Genomic DNA, 23581 nt, shown 5'->3' with positions numbered 1-23581 from the left:
ATTGTGATTATGTAATGTATAAGGTGTTATTTGATAGATTATGATAGATAAACTTGATGTGTAATTGATGATTTTGGGATTTTGCTTGAATGTGATGGTTCATGAGATGAAATTGGGAAGAACATGCTTGAAACCTTTGTACATTAGGCTTAGATGGCAGTACGCATACAAGGTGTATAATGAAATGTCTAGGTGAAGTTAGAATGAGAGATATTTAGAAAAGATTTGGTGAAAATTAATTATGTCCAGAAAGTTGCAGCCGAATGTAATCGGCTGTAACTGGGTCAAATCTTGTCAAAAGCTGATGTTTATTGAGTTTGTGATGAACTCCCAGGAAAAATCTTTCAAACCCAACTGGAATGGCATTTTTTCGACGAAAAATGAACGTTTTATGAATTTTTCCGTATCGAAGGTTCAGGCTGCATTTTCTGGCAGAATTTGCAGCCCATTACGAATATCATAACTCAATTTAGGAATTGAGTTATGATCTCAAATTTTTACTGTAGGTAGCTTCAGGTGATTTAAAAAATCTCCAACTGGAATTTCGTCAATCGGATAAACGAGGAATTTTAAATGAATTTTTCCGTAAGCTGCAGTCAGAAGTGACGAATCTGATTGCAACTTAGTAAATGAATTTTTTATAAATTTTTGGTAGAGAGTTAGACTCTAAAAATTTAACACGAGGATAAGCCCTCCAAGGGGCATGTCACGGAAAAAGATTGTAATTTTTGCAAGCTCGTAAGTACAGTAAATGGACGTCCCAAAACAGCCTATTATGATGTCATGAGTATATGAGATTAAGCCGAAAGTTAAAATGATAAAGCATTGACTCTGAAAGTCAACTACGCATAAGGAACATCAACTAGACTTGTTGTTGTGATTATACGATTATAGATAATCGTATGGTACATGGTATATAAATATGTGATAAATGGAATGGCATGATGGATTATATGGGTTTGAAAGTATGTGAAATCGAGTACATGTCGTATGCTTGTTACGAACGATTAATGCAATTTGAATGTGAAATTATGCAAATGTATGCTCATTACCAAGTAAAATGATGTATGCTAACAAGAATGTGGCGATTCAAAAAGAGATCTAGGGTTTCTCGTGGCGATGCAAGATCTGGCTTTCTCAATGACACCAGATCAACGAATCTCTCTCTATACGACACCCAAACGACTGAAGACTTTGACATCTAATCAGTGACGTATGAGCAAGGTATGGTTCCGGCAAACTGAAGACTTTGACATCTAATCTGAATGGTATTGGGTCCCCTATGAAACCCCTTATAAACGACGATCACACAAAATCGACGATTTTAGGGTTCAGGTGAGTTCTTCTTTCGATTGAACTCTTTTTTTTTCGTTTTTTCCCACTATTTTATCAGATTTGGTACAATAATTTGCTCTAATTTTATGAATATTTAACAGTTTTGGTAATCTGATGAGGAAATTTAGCATCATGTTATGGGTTGCCGGTAATTCGTAAGTCTAAAGTTTTAGTTAACTGTGAACACATCAGTAATCCCTTTTTTCGTATTTTATTGTGTGGTTCTGATTGTGTTAAGTTGCAGGTTGCATTAGTTGTTACAAGTGAAGACCCCCAGAGAGACATGAAGCCCTAGGTTGCTCGGTATGTAGAGTTAAGCATTCATATTTCCTTTCCCACATATTGTTTATTATATCTAAACATAAATGCTACGAATAACCCTAGAAGTTGATATTTATAACATCAAAACGTATGAATGTAATGGATTAGACTGCCTCTAGGATGTATGCATTGCTATTTATTAATTTGGAAGCTCTCTTTAGTTTCATTTTGGAATTTGAGGTTTTGCTTCTCGCCTTTTACCCTTTTTATGAATCTGGGACCTGGGTGGCTTTAGAATAAGATTTATTTTAGGAAGGTTATTATTGTCTGGTGTGGCTTGTGCAAAACAATGTGGATTGAACTTCTAACTGGGTTTTTAGTAAAGACCAACTAAACTAAAATAGATAGATTGGTATCGGCTGGTGATAGCGGTTTGATAGTTTGGTTATTATGTTTAAACTGGTTTTTTTAAACTGAAATTTGCATCCATTTAAACACCTTAAACAGATGTCAAGATACAATGATAGGATGCACTTTTGTTCGGGGCGTTTCAGGCAGGGAGAGAAAACGAGTTTGTATTGGACTCGAAATAATAATCAATCCTTCCCTCTTGTTCCTTGATGAACCGACATCCGGCTTGGACTCTACGACTGCTTTGAAGTTCATTGAACTATTGCAAGACATAGCTGAGGTACGCTTGTGCAAGTTAAAACAAGTCAGCACGGTTGAGTTGACCCCAAACACTTTTTTATCCATTAAAAAAAGTTAAAAAAAAAAAAAAAAAAAAAAAAAAAAAAAAAACCTTTTTCAAGACAAAGACAAAGCTGATAGTTTTTTTTTTAATTTTTTTTCCTATTTGATCCGTTTGGGATGAAACATAACACAAATCAACAAATTTATAACTATACGGGTCGAAATTGTCACCTTTAGCAGACGACTCAAAACACGTAAAACATAATCTGAATACATAACGACATGACATCTGTTTTTATATATTGATTACAGACAGAGAAGACCGTGATCACCACAATTCACCAGCCAGCCATCGAGCCGACTTTTCCACAAATTTGATAATCTCATCCTACTTGGCAAATGGAGCTTGCTTTATTTCGGGAAAGCATCAGAAGCCATGGTATACTTTTCATCAATAGGATGTTCTCCATTAATTTCCATGAATCCCGCAGAGTTTTAGCTGGACTTTTATGGTGGCAGTCAGAAGTTCACAGTCCTAAAGACCTCGATAATCAAGTAAGAAATATTATAAAAAAATAAAAAATATCAATATATGGAATCAATGATAATCTTAAGTCTACAATCTCATTTGCAGGCTGGGTTGTTGTTCTTCATTGAGGTATTTTAGGCATTTTTCCGGTTTTCACAGCGATTTTTACATTCCCACAAGAACGCGCAATGTTAAACAAGGAAAGAGCAGCAGATATGTATAGATTAAGTGCATATTTTATGGCGAGAACAACAACTGACCTTCCACTTGATCTGTTTCTCCCATTGCTTTTTCTCCTTGTTGTTTATTTCATGGCAGGCTTGAGATTAACCGCCGATTCGTTTTGCTTAACTATTGTCTTCCTATGTATAGTTGCAGCTCAGGTATGCCGTTTGTCCTAACTGCGAGTTTGATATAATAAGTTGGGTTTTTAACTGAAAAACAAAAATGGCAGGGACCTGGGCTAGCTATTGGTGCTACGTTGACCGACTTGAAGAAAGCAACGACTTTGGCTTCTGTAACCGTGATGGCCTTCATGTTGGCCGGTCGTTATTTTGTGAAGGTAAACATACAGGTAAAAAAAACTAATTAGATAAAAAGAGCCAAATGCCATTTTCGTCTCTGAGATTTGTCCACTTTTGCGACTTTTGTCCAAAAAGTTTGAAATATTGCCGTTTTCATCCCTGAGGGCCAAAGTTTGAAATCTTGCTGTTTTTTTAAACTAAAATAGTTTTGAGATTTACAGTTGTGGCCATTTAAACATCCAAATTTGCATATTATACTCTCTCCGTCCATACCCTTTACGACCTTAATCATGAAATCTTACAAGTTGTCCAATTCAATTGGCACGTTAAACACATTAAGGGTAAAATCAACATTCTTCGAGTTAAAATCAGCAAATCGTCTTTTTTTTCATTGAATGATAGTTTTTGCTAGGAGACAGTAGTATAGGTTTTGTAATCGTATTTCATGCTATGATTATCTACAAAAAATGACACAAAAGAGTTAGCCTAATTGATTCGACTCGCACATAATAAGGTAAACTCAAACTGGTATATTTTTTTCTGTATGTCGAACACTGGTTAATTTATTTATTTTTGTGTAGGTTGGAGCTGCACTGTATGTGATTTAATTTTTAATCTCTCTAATTAAAAGTATTTTTGCTGTTACTTTGTTTTTTTAGGATCGGTTTGATCCAATTGCTGATTCGACTACTAGCCGTCTCGATCTGATTCCCCACATGGTTTACGGGTAACTGATTTTGTTTTTGACGTTTAAAGGTTTTAAAAATCACTGAAGTGTGTATTAAATGGGAATTATCATTTCAGGAGAAGTTTAAAACAACAGGACTATGGAGAGATGTACTGTGCTACACTGACAGTCAAGTGAGACCCTATCTCTTTGTTTAAAGTTTAAACACATCATTTGTTTTCAGTTTTTAATTTTCAATGAATTATACTAATTGTGATACTCTTATTGTGCAGCTCTTCATTTCAGTTTGTAAAGGAGTTTATACTGGTATCAAGATGTATAAAAAATATGATCTATAAATAAAAAAACATGTATATAATATTTTTTTATATAATATAAAAATCAAAATTGCATTTAGAAAGTTCTGTGTTTGACTTTGACTCATTGTGTCTTTAACGCGTTTTTGCAGCTTAGCATTGATTGGTCTTGTTCTTGGTTCATCAACAGTGGCAAGAGGTGTAGTTATACATAATTTTTTAAAGTTTTAAATTATTTATGATGTCAACCCGTTTCTGAAACTGGTTTGACCAATCGACCGTTCATTGACATGTACGGATATGTTCTATCGTTTGCAGGCTAACACACATGAGGAGCTACTTGAAACCCTTTTGAGAACTTGGTGGTTGAATCACCCATGTACACATCCAAATTCATGAAAGTTGTATAGTTTAATAGTTTATAATAATCCATTTGAATTCCTTCTGCTTCCATTTGATACTTTAGCTTCATAGTTTCCCTACATACCCACACTTTGATAAACAATCATCAAAGCACTTCCACAAACCAATCAGACAAAGCAGACGGTTTGATAATAACATGTATTAACCGAAGCTTTTAATAACTAAAGCAAGTGAAAATCAAATTTTGACATTCTAAAATCAAATAAATAAAGGTGGAAATGGACGAGTTAATATAATATGATGAAAAAGATTAAAAAAATATACATAAGTAATTTTAAGTAGGTTCATAATTATTTGATGTTAGAATATGAAATGTTGAAAATCAACTAAATGTATATGAATTTTAGAAGGAAAAAGTTATAGAGTGATGAGATAAGATGTAAAAAACATCTATATATATAATAAAGCAAACCATTGGGGACACATGTCACCCAATGGTGCAAGCCAACTCAGCAGCCATGTCATCATCCATGTGGCACACCTCATAGTTGAGGATTGAACCAAGACTTCTCATTTACGCTATACTCTCTCTCTCTCTCCTCTCAAAACCCTATTTCGATTTCTCTTTCTTCTCTTCTCTGAACGAAGACGGCGAACACAGGAGCCAATAATTTTGATCAAGAATCAACGGATTTGAAGACAAATCATATACGGTAATATCTAATTCGAGTATTTCATGATCGATTATAGGGTTTAATAAGATCTAATCTTGCAGTAAATCAAATCCTCGAGATCAAATCGGCGATTTAGTGAAGAGGTATAGTCAATCTTCATTAGATAATAGTCTACATCGACGGTATTGATTCTTGATTCCGATATCCCCATCTTTTACATACGATTTCGTTTTATTTTATTGGATGTTTCAGATCCAATGGTTTTGAAAGATTCTTTGTTTGTTAGATTATCATACGCGATTGATGTTATTGTGGTGTACAGTTTCTTTTTTAGGGTCTGTTATAGCCGATTTTGATTTTGGACGGATATATGTTGTGAAAACTGTGCTCTGTAATCTCTGTACGATGTAAAACAATGTTGATTATTAATAAAACAATGTGCTTTGGTGTTATTATATGTGTTTTGATGTATTATGTGTGTATTTGTGTTTGGTGATTTTTACAATTCGATTCGATTCCAATTTCAAGCTTTAAATCGCTTTCTGAAAGGTTATACGCGCACTGAGGCGTAAATATAACCATTTTAATGCAACAAACACTCCGGAATAGTGAAATAAGCTTAACATACCTTAAATAACCTCCACATAACTTAGAAATAAGTTTTGGATGGTTCGGTGTGTTAAAATCAACCTTGTTCGATCACAGGGACTAATTGTGTCAAACTGTGAAACTATACCAATTTGAATAGTAACGAACACTCCGGAACTCGATCATAAGTTAAACATACCCTAAATAACCTTTACAAAGCTCAGAAATAGGCTTTGAGGGGTTCGGTATGCTAAAATAAACTTTATTGATCAATAGGGACTAAAAGCGTCAAAAAGTGCACAAGTTTGCATTTTCGCGCATATCTTACGTTCTGAATATATCCGGACATCCAAAAATTTATGTAAGCATTAAAATATTTTATTTTAGTGTTTGGCATGATAAAATTCCATTCGTCGCTTAATTTGGATCGTTTTTGCGTTCGTTACGACTTCCGTCGTAATTAAGCGAATAACGCAACCGTACGACCAAACGAACCGACATCCGAGTTATTTTTGAGCATGTTTTGAGTTCCCTATACTATAACTTCATTTTGGAGCCTTGAAATGGGGTTAACAGGGCTTAAACGTGTCAAAAATGGACTTAAAAGCATGCAGGGGCTAAAACTATCATTTCTGAAAGTTTGTGCTGATCAGACAAGCCCAGGCGGCCCGCCTGAGTTTGTGTGTATCCTGATGCGGGCCGCATGGCCTCCCCAGATATGCAATTTTGTTGCAAACAGCTGTTTATGGCTGTTATACACTTCAAAACCACTTGCAAATGGTTTTTAAACAATCTATGGCCTGTTTTGGGACTCCCATGGTTTTATAAATCAATGGGCTAAAGGTGTACGGCTGAGATTTGATAACGCTTTGCGAGGAACGATCTTAACAGTTCACCGAATCCTATAAATACCCCTCATCCCCATTTGCAAAACCCACTTGAATTTCCTGAGATTTCTCTAAGTTGGGGTGTTCCATCACCTCATACCTGAGAATACTTGGAAATTCAAACTTGCGGGGACCTTCTGTAAGTATTCTTCCGCGTTTTTCTTTCGTTTTAGCGTTAAAGTCAAACTATGTTTGACTTTATGCTTTGACCAGTTTATGGTCAACGCGAAGTTCGTTTGAACTTCATAACGTGAGCGTCATCACGATGGTTATAGTCCCTAGTGACTATACCTACTGATTACCACGTTATCTAGGCTCAGTGACGAGTCATAGTATCAGCCAAAATGCGTTTTCTCGCGTATTTTGTAACCAAACTACTCTAGGATGTCAAAACCATTTGTTTTGATATCAAAACTTGTTTTTTGACTTAACTAAACATGTTTCGACATGTTTAGCTCGTCACTTGTTAGTTTAGTGCTTGTGTAGAGTCGTAAGTCAAGCGGACTAAACACCCGCTTAGACTTTCGAACACGACCCGTTTGGTCGATCATTAGGATCCGACCAAACATGTTTAGTGACCATAGTAGCATAGGGAATAACCTTTCGAGGTTATACCTTATGGTCACTTAGGTTTGATTAGTCGCATGATAGGTAATTTATATGCCTTTAGTAAATTACCAAAATACCCTTTTCATACATAATTGGTAATTAAGCATATGTAACCTAAACTTTTGACACGTAACTAATTATGTAACATAATTAAACATGTATGGGCATATAATACTTGTCATAGGACTAGTTAGACGTCTCGAACGCGCTTTTGCGTGCACGGCGCGTTAAAATAGCGTAAGCTACCTTAATGGGTCACGATGGGTCGAAAGCACTTAGGTTAGGTTCCGATTTAGAATGTAGGCTTTGTTAAACCATATCACATGAGTTCCAACACTCATTTGGTTTACAAGACCTCATTCTGTCCGATCTCCCGATTTAGGCGTCTATTGTTTAACTAGTGGTTCGATTACTAGGAGCTACTTGATTTCTCTGGTTTGCTCGAGTTTGTTGAAGTTCTATTTGGTCTACGATACTTTGCACTACACGTGAGTACATAGTTCCCCTATTTTACTGTTTTTTAAATGTTTTGGGGTGATTCATATGTACGATATGTTTTCAAGGTTTAAACGATGGTTTCAAAAACGATTAAAACGATTTTTACAAAACTAAGAACGATTTCGATAAAGTGAACAAACTTGTTGGTTGTAGTTACATAACGAATGACATTCATTAGCATTGATCAAGCCGACCAGTATTAGGTTATGGTACCATAGGATCTGACAAATCCCGTTACTTTACTACACCCATGGTTATGTGTGGGGGTTGTGGGTAGCGACTGAATCTGATGTTTGTTAACTTACCTTTTGGTGTTTTGTTAATACGAGAACGAGTTGAACGATGGACGAGTCACAAAGGTTTGAATGTTGTTAACGAGACGACCATATATAAGTTCTCACAATTAAAACGATGACGATTTAAACGATTTGGAAACGAGTAAACGATTGGGAACGATTGGAAACGATTTGGGAATGAGTAAACGATTGGGAACGATTTGGAAACGATGTTAAACGATTTCGATAAACGATTGGTTTTTGGTTAAGTGTTTAAATAACGAGACGGGTGTAATATGGTGAAAACATGGTAGATACGCCGTTGGTACTTCTTATATATAAGTGTTTTCATCATATTACATATCTTTGCGTTATTTAGTTCACTTGGGTAAACGATTTTGAAACGATGTCACACAACGATATTTTTCTAAGAGACATAAACTATACGAGTTTTTAACGAGTTTTACAAGATATTTTACAAGTTGGTTTTCTAAAACAAATGTTTTTGGGGTTAAGAAGCATGGCTACGAGGTTTTATAAACTACAATCAACTTGATTTGAGTTGGTTATTTAAGTTGCAATATTATAACCCTTTTCTTAAACTAAGTTTTTAATAAAGTATTGCAACACTTAAACTAGCCATGAATTCGACACTCCTATAAAACCTATGTACTCGCCAGCATTTCTTTGCTGACTAAGTTTTTACATATGTTTCAGGTGTTGATGCTTGATGATTTCTAGGATGCATGCGTCACATAGGATCTGGACGAGGCCTTAGTGACATAATAATAGTGATAGACGATGTAAAACTTGTTTGTTCTATGTTAAGACAATGTTAATGCTTAATTTTATCAATAAAACGAAACACTTTTGTATCCATGGTTATGAAACAATAGCTTCTGTTACAACACTCCCCGACGTTTCCGCCACGGTTTGTTGTCCTACGTGGTCGGGGTGTGACAGAAGGAAGTTGGTATCAGAGCCAATGGTTATAGGGAATTAGGTTATTAGTAATGCTTTGACCTAGACTATAACTTTAGGACCCTAACACAAGTTTACTTGTGTTTAGATTTCAAAACAAAACCGTCACCTATCCTTAGGTGATAACCACAACGAGAACACAAATCCGAATCTGCTTCGAAAATTAATCATCCGTTCTAGGATGATTGATTACTAGGTTTTGAACCCTCTGTTTTATGGTTTTGAACCTTCCAGTTTGATTCATTTTTGGCTTAGTGCCTTTTAAATTTTCGAAATCTCGTCAAAGTTTGGGTTTAAATAATGTGAACACGTGCAAACTGGAAGAGTGAATGCCTGTACTCTGAGTTTTCTGTCTAAGGCTAGAGTGTTCGTACAAATCCACATAATCGGACCAGTCACTCTTACCTGGGAACTCTTGGGGTGAGTGTTCACTTATAGGCGAGCATGTCTTCGCGATGCATTATTTTGATTCATTTACTTTGATTAGTCACTGCGTGTCGTTTGTTTGTTCGAGGTAACGAACAAATGATCGCCTTCCTTGTGTTTTGTCGATACATCTTTTGCTTTTTATCAACCTTACTCGTTTCTTATATTTCCTTGTTAGACAATGCCTCCACGACGTGAAGCACAGTCTTTCACCATTGAAGAAATCGCAGCCCTAGTCTCTCAGCAAGTGGCTGCTGTGCTTCCCGGTGTTGTAACTCAAGTTCACGAGATATACAACAATAACAATAATAACAACAACAATGTGCAGTGTAATTTCAAGAACTTCAATTCTGCTAAACCTCTAAAGTTTTCTGGGTCGCAAGGAGCAACTGCGCTCCTACAGTGGTTCGAGAGTATTGAGAACACATTCAGGCATGTGCAGTGTCCGAATGCACATAAGGTTGAATTTGCTTCAAGCGTGTTTGAGAAGCGAGCGCTTACCTAGTGGAATGGTATTATGCGCGATAGGGGTGCCGAAGTGGCGTTGGCACGAACATGGGATGAGCTTCGGGCTCTCATGGTGAGAGAGTTCTGTCCCCGTCATGAGATTCGAACTTTGGAGCGAGAGTTTGACAATTTAAAACAAGATAGGGCTGAGCACCGTGCGTACACGGATCGCTTTGAGGAACTCAGTCTATTGTGTCCCACCATGGTTACCCCACCAGACAAAGCAATCGAAAGATATATCGATGGTCTACCCGATTCTATGCTGGATATTGTGACCGCTGTTAAACCCACTACCCTTCGTCAAGCGATCGAGTTATCTGCTACCCTGACTGAATCCCAAGCCGGGAAGGGTAAACTTACCCGCAAGGGTGACAAGAAGAAATCGTCTGATTCTGCGAAAGACAAGAAGAAGGGTAAAGGTAAAGAAGGTGAGTCGTCGAAGAAATCACGGAAGCGAAAGGGTGCACAGAACTTTGCTGTTACGACACAGACTGAACAGAACACACCGGCTCAACCTCCTGCGAAAAAGGCGTACGCCGGTACCGCACCTTATTGTGCTCGCTGGAACGGTCATCATGTTGCACAACAAGCTTGTAGGCAATGCACGACGTGTGGTAAACTTGGGCATACAGCCAATGTTTTTCGTTCAGGGCAAAATCCGGTTGCCCAGGTTCAAGCTCCGGCACAAGGGAATGCTGCTAGATTCCCACCAGGATCATGTTTTAATTGTGGAGAGTTTGGCCACTTCCGCAACAACTGTCCGAGGCTGGCAAATGCTAATGCGAATCCGAATGCGAACGTCAACGCCAACGTGAATCCTGCTCGAGGGCGAGCATACAATTTGAATGCAAACGAAGCGAGGGCTGACAACGAGGTTGTCAATGGTACGTTTCTTGTCAACAATCGACCCGCATCTATTCTATTTGATTCTGGTGCCGATAAAAGTTTTGTTTCGTTATCTTTTGAGCCTTTGCTTGCGATACCTAGAACTAAATTGAGGAAACCCTTGTCTGTCGAAGTTGCTACTGGTAAACCTCTTGTTCTCGATTCTGTTATTCGTAATTGTCAGTTGAACCTTGATAACCATCTTTTTCCTATTGACCTCACGCCAATGCAACTTGGGAGCTTCGACATTATCGTTGGAATGGATTGGTTAACCAAACACCACGCTGAGGTGGTTTGTTTCGATAAGATTGTTCGTATTCCTCTTCCGTCTGGCGATGTTTTGGAAGTTCGTGGCGAGAAGCCATCTGGCGGTTTGAAGCTTATGTCATGTATGGAAGCCCAAAGGTATTTGCGAAAAGGATATGTTGCTTTTCTAGCACATATCACCGAGGAGAAAGACAAGCGCAAGAGTATTCAGGATATTCCGATTGTTCGGGATTATCCAGAGGTGTTTCCTAATGAACTGCCTGGTTTGCCTCCAGTTCGTCAAGTTGAGTTTCATATCGACCTTGTACCCAATGCCAACCCGATTGCGAAAGCACCTTATCGTCTTGCACCTTCAGAGATGCAAGAGTTATCGAAACAGCTTCAAGAATTATCTGATAAAGGATTCATTCGTCCGAGTTTTTCACCTTGGGGAGCTCCAGTCCTCTTCGTGAAAAAGAAAGATGGGTCTTTCCGAATGTGTATCGATGATCGTGAGCTTAACAAGCTTACCATCAAGAATCGATATCCCCTACCTCGAATTGGTGATCTCTTTGACCAGCTGCAAGGTGCTTCATGTTTTTCTAAGATCGATCTGCGTTCTGGGTATCATCAACTTCGTGTTTTCGAAGAAGATATTCCCAAAACTGCTTTCCGCACGAGATATGGGCATTACGAGTTCACAGTCATGCCTTTTGGCTTGACAAATTCTCCAGCTATCTTTATGGACTTAATGAATAGGGTCTGTAAACCTTATTTAGACAAGTTCATTATTGTGTTCATCGACGATATTCTCATTTATTCGAAGACTCGAGCCGATCACGAGCAACACCTTCGCTTAACGTTGGAACTCCTTAAGAAGGAACAACTTTTCGCTAAATTCTCCAAGTGTGAATTCTGGCTTAAAGAAGTTCAGTTTTTGGGTCATATAGTCAACGAGCAGGGTATTCATGTGGATCCATCCAAGATTGTTGCTATTAAGGATTGGAGTACGCCGACGACACCTACAAAGATTCGATCTTTTCTTGGTCTTGCTGGTTATTATCGTCGATTCATTTCTAATTTCTCGAAGATTGCGGTTCCACTCACTGCTTTGACTCAGAAGAATAAGCCTTTTGAGTGGGGACCCAAACAAGAAGAAGCGTTCCAAACGCTGAAGCAGAAGTTATGTAATGCTCCTGTTCTATCTCTACCTGAGGGAAGCGATGATTTCGTTGTCTATTGCGATGCGTCCAACTTAGGCCTTGGTTGCGTCCTCATGCAACGAGGTAAGGTTATAGCATATGCATCTAGACAGTTGAAAGTTCACGAGAAGAACTATACGACTCATGATCTTGAGTTAGGAGCTGTGGTTTTCGCGCTTAAAATCTGGAGACACTACCTCTATGGAACGAAGTGTGTGGTTTTCACAGACCACAAGAGTCTCCAGCATATTCTTAATCAAAAGGAGCTGAACATGAGGCAACGACGTTGGGTCGAGCTCTTAAGTGATTACGATTGCGAGATTCGCTACCATCCTGGTAAGGCGAATGTCGTAGCCGATGCGCTTAGTCGAAAAGAGCGAGTCAAGCTTCACTCTGTCTAAGTTCTATCTGATATTCAAACTCGTGTTCTTCAAGCTCAGCAATCTTGTGTCTCACAAAATTTGATGGGTATGGAATTACCACATCAGCTTGAGCTTAAACTCCAAGCAAAAGGCGATGGTTTGCTCTACTTCAAGGATCGTTTGTGGATTCCGAAACAAGATGATCTTCGCGCCCTAGTGATGGATGAATCTCACAAGTCTCGATATTCTATCCATCCTGGTGCTGATAAGATGTACAAGGATCTTCGTACTAAGTTCTGGTGGCCTGGTATGAAGAAAGATGTTGCCTTGTATGTATCGAAATGCCTAACTTGTCTTAAAGTCAAGGCTGAACATCAACGACCTTCTGGTTTGCTTGTACAACCAGAGATACCGGTTTGGAAGTGGTAGAGCCTTGCGATGGATCTCATCACTAAGTTACCGCGTACATCTAACGGTCACGATGCTATTTGGGGTTGTTATCAATCGATTAACGAAGTCAGCTCATTTTCGCAAAAATTTGCGAGGACCTATCTGCTGATAAACTTGCAAAGATTTATGTTGACGAGATTGTTTCACGACATGGTGTTCCTTTGGATATCATTTCTGATCGTGATGCTCGATTTTCATCTCATTTCTGGAAGACCATGCAATCTGCTATGGGAACCCAACTAAATCTAAGCACTGCTTATCATCCCCAAACAGATGGTCAATCTGAAAGGACGATTCAAACTTTGGGGGATATGCTTAGAGCATGCGTGATAGAATTTGGTGGAAATTGGGATTCTCATCTGCCAATGATCGAGTTCTCTTACAACAATAGTTATCATGCTAGCATCAATATGGCACCATTCGAAGCTCTCTACGTTCGAAAATGTCATTCACCTGTCTGTTGGAACGAGACCGGTGAAGCTCAGCTTACTGGACCTGAGCTCGTTCTGGAAACAACAGATAAAATCAAGAAAATCCGCGATAATCTTGTGACAGCTCGAAGCCGTCAAAAAAGTTATGCGGATATGCGACGCAAGCCCTTAGAATTTCAAGTCAGAGATCGTGTCCTACTCAAGGTTTCACCTTGGAAAGGAGTCGTGAGATTTGGAAGGAAAGGAAAACTTGCACCTCGATATGTGGGACCATTCAAGATTGTGGAAAGAATTGGGAAGGTTGCCTATCGACTAGAGCTACCTCCAGAGCTTGGAAATATTCATCCGACTTTTCACGTGTCCAATCTGCGAAAGTGTTTAGCTGACGCTGATCTTCACATACCTCTCGACGAGATCCAAATCGATGAAACAATGCACTTTGTCGAGAAACCCATGGAGATAGTGGACCGTACATTCAAGCAGTTGAAGAACAAACGGATTCATTTGGTAAAAGTTCGTTGGGAGTCCAAACGTGGCCCAGAATTTACTTGGGAACGTAAGGATCAAATGATGACCAAATATCCGCAATTGTTTTCACAAGCTTCCTCTAGTTAAAATTTCAGGACGAAATTTCCTGAAGTAGGGGAGACTGTGACAACTGTGCTCTGTAATCTCTGTACGATGTAAAACAATGTTGATTATTAATAAAACAATGTGCTTTGGTGTTATTATATGTGTTTTGATGTATTATGTGTGTATTTGTGTTTGGTGATTTTTACAATTCGATTCCATCAAGCTTTAAATCGCTTTCTGGAAGGTTATACGCGCACTAAGGCGTAAATATAACCAGTTTAATGCAACAAACACTCCGGAATAGTGAAATAAGCTTAACATACCTTAAATAACCTCCACACTTCGTTTAATGCAACAAACACTCTAGCAATCTATACACAATTCGTCTCATCCCGATGTTTCCACCATCGGTTGGGGTGTGACAGGCGGCCCGCCTGAGTTTGTGTGTATCCTGATGCGGGCCGCATGGCCTCCCCAGATATGCAATTTTGTTGCAAACAGTTGTTTATGGCTGTTATACACTTCAAAACCACTTGCAAATGGTTTTTAAACAATCTATGGCTGTTTTGGGACTCCCATGGTTTTATAAATCAATGGGCTAAAGGTGTACGGCTGAGATTTGATCACGCTTTGCGAGGAACGATCTTAACGGTTCACCGAATCCTATAAATACCCCTCATCCCCATTTGCAAAACCCACTTGAATTTTCTGAGATTTCTCTAAGTTGGGGTGTTCCATCACCTCATACCTGAGAATATTTGGAAATTCAAACTTGCGGGGACCTTCTGTAAGTATTCTTTCGCATTTTTCTTTCGTTTTAGCGTTAAAGTCAAACTATGTTTGACTTTATGCTTTGACCAGTTTATGGTCAACGCGAAGTTCGTTTGAACTTCATAACGTGAGCGTAATCACGATGGTTATAGTCCCTAGTGACTATACCTACTGATTACCACGTTATCTAGGCTCAGTGACGAGTCATAGTTTCGGCCAAAATGCGTTTTCTCTCGTATTTTGTAACCAAACTACTCTAGGATGTCAAAACCGTTTGTTTTGATATCAAAACTTGTTTTTTGACTTAACTAAACATGTTTCGACATGTTTAGCTCGTCACTTATTAGTTTAGTGCTTGTGTAGAGTCGTAAGTCAAGCGGACTAAACACCCGCTTAGACTTTCGAACACGACCCGTTTGGTCGATCATTAGGATCCGACCAAACATGTTTAGTGACCATAGTAGCATAGGGAATAACCTTTCGAGGTTATACCTTATGGTCACTTAGGTTTGATTAGTCGCATGATAGGTAATTTATATGCCTTTAGTAAATTACCAAAATACCCTTTTCATACATAATTGGTAATTAAGCATATGTAACCTAAACTTTTGACACGTAACTAATTATGTAACATAATTAAACATGTATGGGCATATAATACTTGTCATAGGACTAGTGAGACGTCTCGAACGCGCTTTTGCGTGCACGACGCGTTAAAATAGCGTAAGCTACCTTAATGGGTCACGATGGGTCGAAAGCACTTAGGTTAGGTTCCGATTTAGAATGTAGGCTTTGTTAAACCATATCACATGAGTTCCAACACTCATTTGGTAGCTTAAAATACCTTAAACGCATCAAACACACAACTTCAGGGGCCAAATTGTAAAAAAATGAAACTTGTATCCGGAACCACAAAGGGCTCGCGGCCCGCGTGGACTTAGCCTGATACCTCAGGCGGGCCGCATGGACCTTATGTCTGCAGAATAGTTGGACAGTCGCGACCAGCTTCGTTTTTGGGCGGGATTCTTTGGTTTAAACCGAGTTTTAGCACTAGTTAACCCCCCAAATCAACCCTAATCACTCTCCTATAAGTACCCAAGGTCCTCCAAGCACTTGGACACTTTCATCACACTCAAATCTCTCCAATCACTCTCAAATTCAAGCAAGAATCTGCATTTTCGGACAGATTCATACTCTTGCACTAAACTTGGTATAACTTGCTCATTTCTTAACGAAATTACTTGATTCTTCTTCCTACTTGCTTGGTTAATCATGGAGTTTGATTCCTTGACTTCTCCTTGGAGAAATCAGACCTGGAATTGCTCTGAAATTGACCAAAAACTTTCTGTTTTGTTACATACTTGTTTAAACTTCATCCAACTTGTGTCTAACACATCTCACACCAATGTCCTAATGCTTACAACCCCTCTTATGGTTGGTTAAGCTTAAAAACATGGTTGAGACACTTAAATCAGGGGATTAAACCTCATAAACTTTCTGTTTTGTTAGGATATTTAACCCACAAGTCATGTCAAGCTTAGACTTTGATGAATGAGTGATTGTGGAACAACTTGGGTTGTTCCAACATAAAATCCTCACATGATTTGATGATTTCTTTTAGTTTAGATTATTTACATACTTGTATTAGTCCTAGTTCTTGACCCTCCTTGGTTGTCTTTACATCAAGTAAAGTGGTGAACATTCAAGGGGTCCCTAAATGGAAGTATGTTCTTCCTACCCCATACATGACATTCATGAATAACTCGAGGTGCCTAAACGAAGATCTTAATCTTCTACCTCCTACTTGAATTATTGAACTTAATAATATGTAATACTTAACTTAAATATATATATATACACTCATTCGAACCTTTAATATTAAACTTGTGTTTATGTGTTAAGGTAGTAGAATGCCATCTAAGACTTAACACTCCAAGTATGATTCTAATGGGCTTACTACCCATGAAATACAATATAACCCTAGTGGTTACGTAGTGTCATATAAGAGTGTAAGTTAAAGGTGATTATTTTGATATCATACTTTATGTTATGTTAAACTCCAAATTTATAATCTTCCGTTGAACGCCAAACTCACACACCTACGTTTCCTTGTGTAGAAGGATTAGGTGCTCCAACTTAATCCATCCACCAAACTCGCTCGCGGGATTTCAAGTGGGAAAGCTTGCAACCACCGTGAGTATACTCGATCCCTTTTTCCCCTTTACACTTTAGGATGCAACATGTATAATTATGCAAACATCTTTAAACTAAACTAAACATACTCAATCCTTGTACAAACATGAAACTAATGTGCTTTACTTATGATTCTTGTATGCTCTATTTGAACGATTTGGAACGTATATGCTCATTAACTTTGCTAGCCCACCTTAACAATTATAGCGTTATAGGATTTACGCACCGCCCGTTAAACTTGGGGTATTGTTAAGTTAAACATTTACCGTCCTGCTATCAATTGGGATTAGGTTATTTTATGCGTTGGATTCTTGGGTTTGATCATAGTGTACGCCAATATTGCATACTAGTAATTCACATATTATGAATCATGTTGGATTTGAGCCTTTTATTCTATTATGCTATGTAAACAAACTTGTATACTCGCTCATTGCCTTTGCATTGAAACTCTATTTTAATACATGTTGCAGGTTGATTAATGAAGTATGGATGATTGATGAAACAAGTTTAGGGTGGACTAGATACACACCTTTAATCTATTTATCTCTTAATGTTATGTTATTCGTTGAAACAATGTTGTATTTTGTTTTGAATATTGTATGACAATTTAGCACTTGCAATGAAATTTGAATTTAATTAAATATTGTCACATAGTGTTATGAAGTCTCTAGCAATCTATACACACTTCATCTCATCCCGATGTTTCCGCCATCGGTTGGGTTGTGACAGATTGGTATCAGAGCCATAACTATAGGGAATTAGGAAAATTGCCATGCTTTTGCCCTAATCTATAGTTCTAGGAATTTTGCCTCTTATTTGCTGTTTAAAACTTTTGTACTCTACCATGCATGCTTCCTAGCTATACTTCTTGTTGATTAAATTTATGTGCCTTTCCTAAGGCTAACACGAATACACTTATGCTATTTTTATACTCTTGTAACACCAACGAGAAGAATTTACCAAAATAGGCGTGAAACCCACAATTTGGTAAACGACTCTCATTCTACCTTTAATCTATTTTGCACGAAATTCCACCATTAAGCTAGGAGTGACATCCACAACTTAATGGTAATTTCCATTTCAACTCTAGTGGACCCTCGTCAAAGTGTCAAAATTTTATTTTGATCGACGAGTACCAACCACATTTAGGGTACGAAATCGTCAAGTTAGGGGTGAAACCCGCATCTCGTCGATTAAGTCCCATTCCTCGATTTTTATTCTCGCCAAAGTCCCGAATGTTTCAATCATTTAGAGATGTGTAGTAACCGGAAGGGTAAGATACCGTTAATCGCTTCTCGACGAGAGTATCTTACTTACAGGCCAAAGCACAATATCTCTAATATGAAAGAACTTTCGACCCACTTTGGAATAGTCGACGTTTCTCTACCGAAACAATCCAATGTTTTATTGAGCCTCTCTTTTATGTATCTCAAATTATATGTGATTTTATACTTGAACGTTCGTTCATTTCAAAATTTCGTTTTAATCATTTCGCATGTTATCGCAATCACAAACGATAATAATCCCTCGTGAACAAACTAAATTTGCGATACTTTCATTTATTCATGATATGCTATGTGAAACTCATGATTATGCTATATGAGACGTATTAACCTTTCATGCTATGTGAATCAAATTGAACCTTTATGCTATGTGACCCTTTATGCTATGTGATCAATTTCATTTTCTTAAACAAACATTATGACCAAGTCTCATCTATTCCCTCTTTTCGAATTCGAATTATTTTTGAAATTTCACTTTTACACATATATCGTACAAATACTTTATCATACATTTATACATTATTCACATACATGATTTCACATAATTTTATTTATACCCCTTGTAACAATAAATGGAGACATATCATCAAGGTGGGAGTGATTTCCTTACCTTGACGACTAACTCCGTTTCTTTTTCCATCTTACAACGACCTCGCCAACGAATTAGGGGTGATTCCCTTACTTAGGTAATCGTTACCAATACTTTCCTTAATAGACTATATTACGTAAACATGATCACGTTTATATCTAAATCGTTTATCATTAGCCAAATCTCTATTTATTTCAGCATGCATTGTTTATATGAACGAATTCCTTATCCTACAATATATATTTTTTTTATATAGCTCACACACACGAAATTCTTAACCTTTACCATAAACGCTTATTTCTCGATTTTCAAAATTTACGAAATGCTACTTATCAACCTAGTTGGTTTAATAAATCCATTGCCCACGAAATTTTGTATTCAATGTAACTATTGAAAAAGGCTCATCTTATATCCTTAAACTAGAGATTTTCTATTTTTAATTAGGAATCAAACCAACTTTTTCACGCACACATATAAAATACTACCAATGTTATTCAATCATTTACTAAAATTTCTTTCAAAATCAGTAAAATGTTTTATTAAAGATGCTTTTTCAACAATCACTAAGATCGTATACCAAAATCCTTTTTCTTACGAATCAACGTTGTCACAAAAATCTCTAAAATTCGAATTTCTTCTGTAATGCAAGATCATTTAAAACGATGCAAACTTATTTACTTCCAGAACCTTTTCAACCATTATTCAATACGTCAATTTAATTTAAAATGTGTGGGCAAGGAAACTTCATAAGAACCAACCATCTTCAACGAATGTAAATCCTTTTTAAAGCAAGAGTAGCATTTCCTTTCTTTCACAAAGTATAACACACATAACCAATAGATATTTTATACTCTCTTTACATATATGAACTAGATTCTATATTTCATGTCAACTCAATCTATTTTGATTTTAATTAAACTTCACGCTTTGCTCAAACAACTATACATGCATACTATCTTACGTGTTTTAGCTTATATCTCACGACAAATTCGCATATACCCCTCATTTTGTTTTTGTACTCAAAACTTCTCGGCCTTTTACATGCTTAAATTCGTATATTACGATTAATACCACATACAAAATTATTACTTATTACACTCATATCCATATTCGTATTTATGCATCTTACGCTTACACATTTATGTTTATTTTCATAATCATATACATATTCATACACTTTATATTATACTCATATTCACAAATTATACATTTACGCCATACTTATGTCCAAGTTTATATTCATAATAATACAATTATACTTGCACTCACAATTACGTTTGCGCTAATATTCATATTCGTGTTTATACTCATATATCCTACCTGTACCTGTACCTATACAACTATGCTTAAACTTATATTCACATCCATATATTTTCCTCATACCAATACAATTATGTTTATACTTAAATTCATAGTTATACTCGCATTTATACAATTTATGTTAGACTCGTACTTATATATATACTCTCATTTATATGATTTACGTTTATGCTCACGCTCATTCGTTTATGCTCAAATTTGTACTCACATATATACTCATTTTTCATACACGCTATGCTTATACTTTTACTCATACTCCTGGCATGCGTTTTGTGTTTATGCTCTCGTGCGTGTTCGTATTTAAACTTATACTATACTCATGCTTTTTACACAAAATTTATACTTTCGCACCTATACGCTGGCGAAACCCGAGGGATTCGCTTACGTTGTTATACTATTTGGAACACAAGCGTGCTTATATGCTATATCTCTATACACGCAATCTTATTTTCAGAATTTATTCATACCTTAATTCATACGCAACTAGTACAAGTTATGCGGATCATGTGACGATCAATGTAATCGCGGGTGCACACGGGATTATAGTGATAGTCGTATGAGAACCATAGAGTGTACTATTGTGTATGGTAAGACACAGAACGTAACATGACACCGAATACAAAACGGACGTCACATGGTCAAAACATGGTGGATACGCCGCTGGTACTTCCTATATATAACTGTTTTCATCATGTTACCAAACTTTAGTAAAACGTGCCATGAGAAATTCAGTGTTTTGAAGACCTTTTGGACCTTATATAAACTTTAAGCAACTCACAAACGCGTTATATCCAATTACCCATGACGAGACTTCATCTTTAACATGCTATTTTCGTCTATCTACTACTTATATCATTCATATACATGCATTCGTTTATTAAGAATCAGTCGTCCGCTTCTATACTTCTAGTATTCTCCATTATTTTTGTCTTTTATACGAACCTTGTTGACAATCAAGTCTGTTAAACCGTCTTCCTATCCTTAATTCTTATATAGACGTACTTAGTAGACCATTATCACTTTATTCAAAGTACTAGGCCTTGTCGTTCTCCAAAACATCATACTTTTCAAAACGTTTCAAATTCTCAAAGTCTCATTTCTTAATAATCAACTTATTGCCAAAACTTTTTCAAGCCTACGTCTTCCTAAATTTCGGGACGAAATTTCCTAAAGGAGGGGAGACTGTAACGCCCGGCTCTTTTGTACTTTCCATTTATAGAAAGTTTTGTTCGTATTTCTATTTTTGGAAACCTTGTATTCTTGTAATCGTTCCTTTCTTTGTAATCATTGTCAAACCGAGACTTGGATCATTAATGAAGCTTGTATTTTGTTACATTTATGTTATACACATTCTATGTATGCTCATATGTTCGACTTCGTGAATCAATCGATGTTTAGTCGTTATTCTTGGAAACTATGTGTGAAACTTGTAATTAATCTAAACTTATGCATTGAACGTATTTTGAACGAGAACGACACTTGATTGATATTTATACGCTTGATGATACTTGATTTATACTCCTCATACCTAATCACATCTTAAACTATGCCTTTATGGCAAAAATGGCCCTTAAAATACCTTAAACGCATCAAACACACAACTTCAGGGGCCAAATTGTAAAAAATGAAACTTGTATCCGGAACCACAAAGGGCTTGTGGCCCGCGTGGACTTAGCCTGATACCTCAGGCGGGCCGCATGGACCTCATGTCTGCAGAATAGTTGGACAGTCGTGACAAGCTTCGTTTTTGGGCGGGATTCTTTGGTTTAAACCGAGTTTTAGCACTAGTTAACCCCCCAAACAACCCTAATCACTCTCCTATAAGTACCCAAGGTCCTCCAAGCACTTGGACACTTTCATCACACTCAAATCTCTCCAAACACTCTCAAATTCAAGCAAGAATCTGCATTTACGGACAGATTCATACTCTTGCACTAAACTTGGTATAACTTGCTCATTTCTTAACGAAATTACTTGATTCTTCTTCCTACTTGCTTGGTTAATCATGGAGTTTGATTCCTTGACTTCTCCTTGGAGAAATCAGACCTGGAATTGCTCTGAAATTGACCAAAAACTTTCTGTTTTGTTACATACTTGTTTAAACTTCATCCAACTTGTGTCTAACACATCTCACACCAATGTCCTAATGCTTACAACCCCTCTTATGGTTGGTTAAGCTTAAAAACATGGTTGAGACACTTAAATCAGGGGATTAAACCTCATAAACTTTCTGTTTTGTTAGGGTATTTAACCCACAAGTCATGTCAAGCTTAGACTTTGATGAATGAGTGATTGTGGAACAACTTGGGTTGTTCCAACATAAAATCCTCACATGATTTGATGATTTCTTTTAGTTTAGATTATTTACATACTTGTATTAGTCCTAGTTCTTGACCCTCCTTGGTTGTCTTTACATCAAGTGAAGTGGTGAACATTCAAGGGGTCCCTAAATGGAAGTATGTTCTTCCTACCCCATACATGACATTCATGAATAACTCGAGGTGCCTAAACGAAGATCTTAATCTTCTACCTCCTACTTGAATTATTGAACTTAATAATATGTAATACTTAACTTAAATATATATATATACACTCATTCGAACCTTTAATATTAAACTTGTGTTTATGTGTTAAGGTAGTAGAATGCCATCTAAGACTTAACACTCCAAGTATGATTCTAATGGGCTTACTACCCATGAAATACAATATAACCCTAGTGGTTACGTAGTGTCATATAAGAGTGTAAGTTAAAGGTGATTATTTTGATATCATACTTTATGTTATGTTAAACTCCAAATTTATAATCTTCTGTTGAACGCCAAACTCACACACCTACGTTTCCTTGTGTAGAAGGACTAGGTGCTCCAACTTAATCCATCCACCAAACTCGCTCGCGGGATTTCAAGTGGGAAAGCTTGCAACCACCGTGAGTATACTCGATCCCTTTTTCCCCTTTACACTTTGGGATGCAACATGTATAATTATGCAAACATCTTTAAACTAAACTAAACATACTCAATCCTTGTACAAACATGAAACTAATGTGCTTTACTTATGATTCTTGTATGCTCTATTTGAACGATTTGGAACGTATATGCTCATTAACTTTGCTAGCCCACCTTAACAATTATAGCGTTATAGG

At 37.1% G+C, this 23581-nt stretch overlaps 1 protein-coding gene across 1 annotated transcript; it reads left to right on the top strand.

Moving 5' to 3' along the window:
- Nucleotides 1-933: 933 nt before the first annotated feature.
- Nucleotides 934-4779, top strand: LOC110941385 (ABC transporter G family member 22). Its single transcript, XM_022183013.2, is given in 13 exon segments — nucleotides 934-1335; nucleotides 1437-1490; nucleotides 1580-1638; nucleotides 2104-2287; nucleotides 2602-2844; nucleotides 2924-2951; nucleotides 2954-3201; nucleotides 3273-3380; nucleotides 4002-4069; nucleotides 4147-4203; nucleotides 4303-4336; nucleotides 4479-4525; nucleotides 4645-4779. Coding segments are annotated over 9 exon segments (783 nt in total). The 5' UTR covers nucleotides 934-1335; nucleotides 1437-1490; nucleotides 1580-1638; nucleotides 2104-2287; nucleotides 2602-2688; the 3' UTR covers nucleotides 4682-4779.
- Nucleotides 4780-23581: the final 18802 nt, after the last annotated feature.

Source organism: Helianthus annuus, chromosome 5, assembly GCF_002127325.2.
Source record: "Helianthus annuus cultivar XRQ/B chromosome 5, HanXRQr2.0-SUNRISE, whole genome shotgun sequence".
Lineage (NCBI taxonomy): Eukaryota > Viridiplantae > Streptophyta > Magnoliopsida > Asterales > Asteraceae > Helianthus > Helianthus annuus.
Note: the sequence above shows the minus strand (reverse complement) of the source record. Positions and strands in the feature narration are given on the sequence as shown.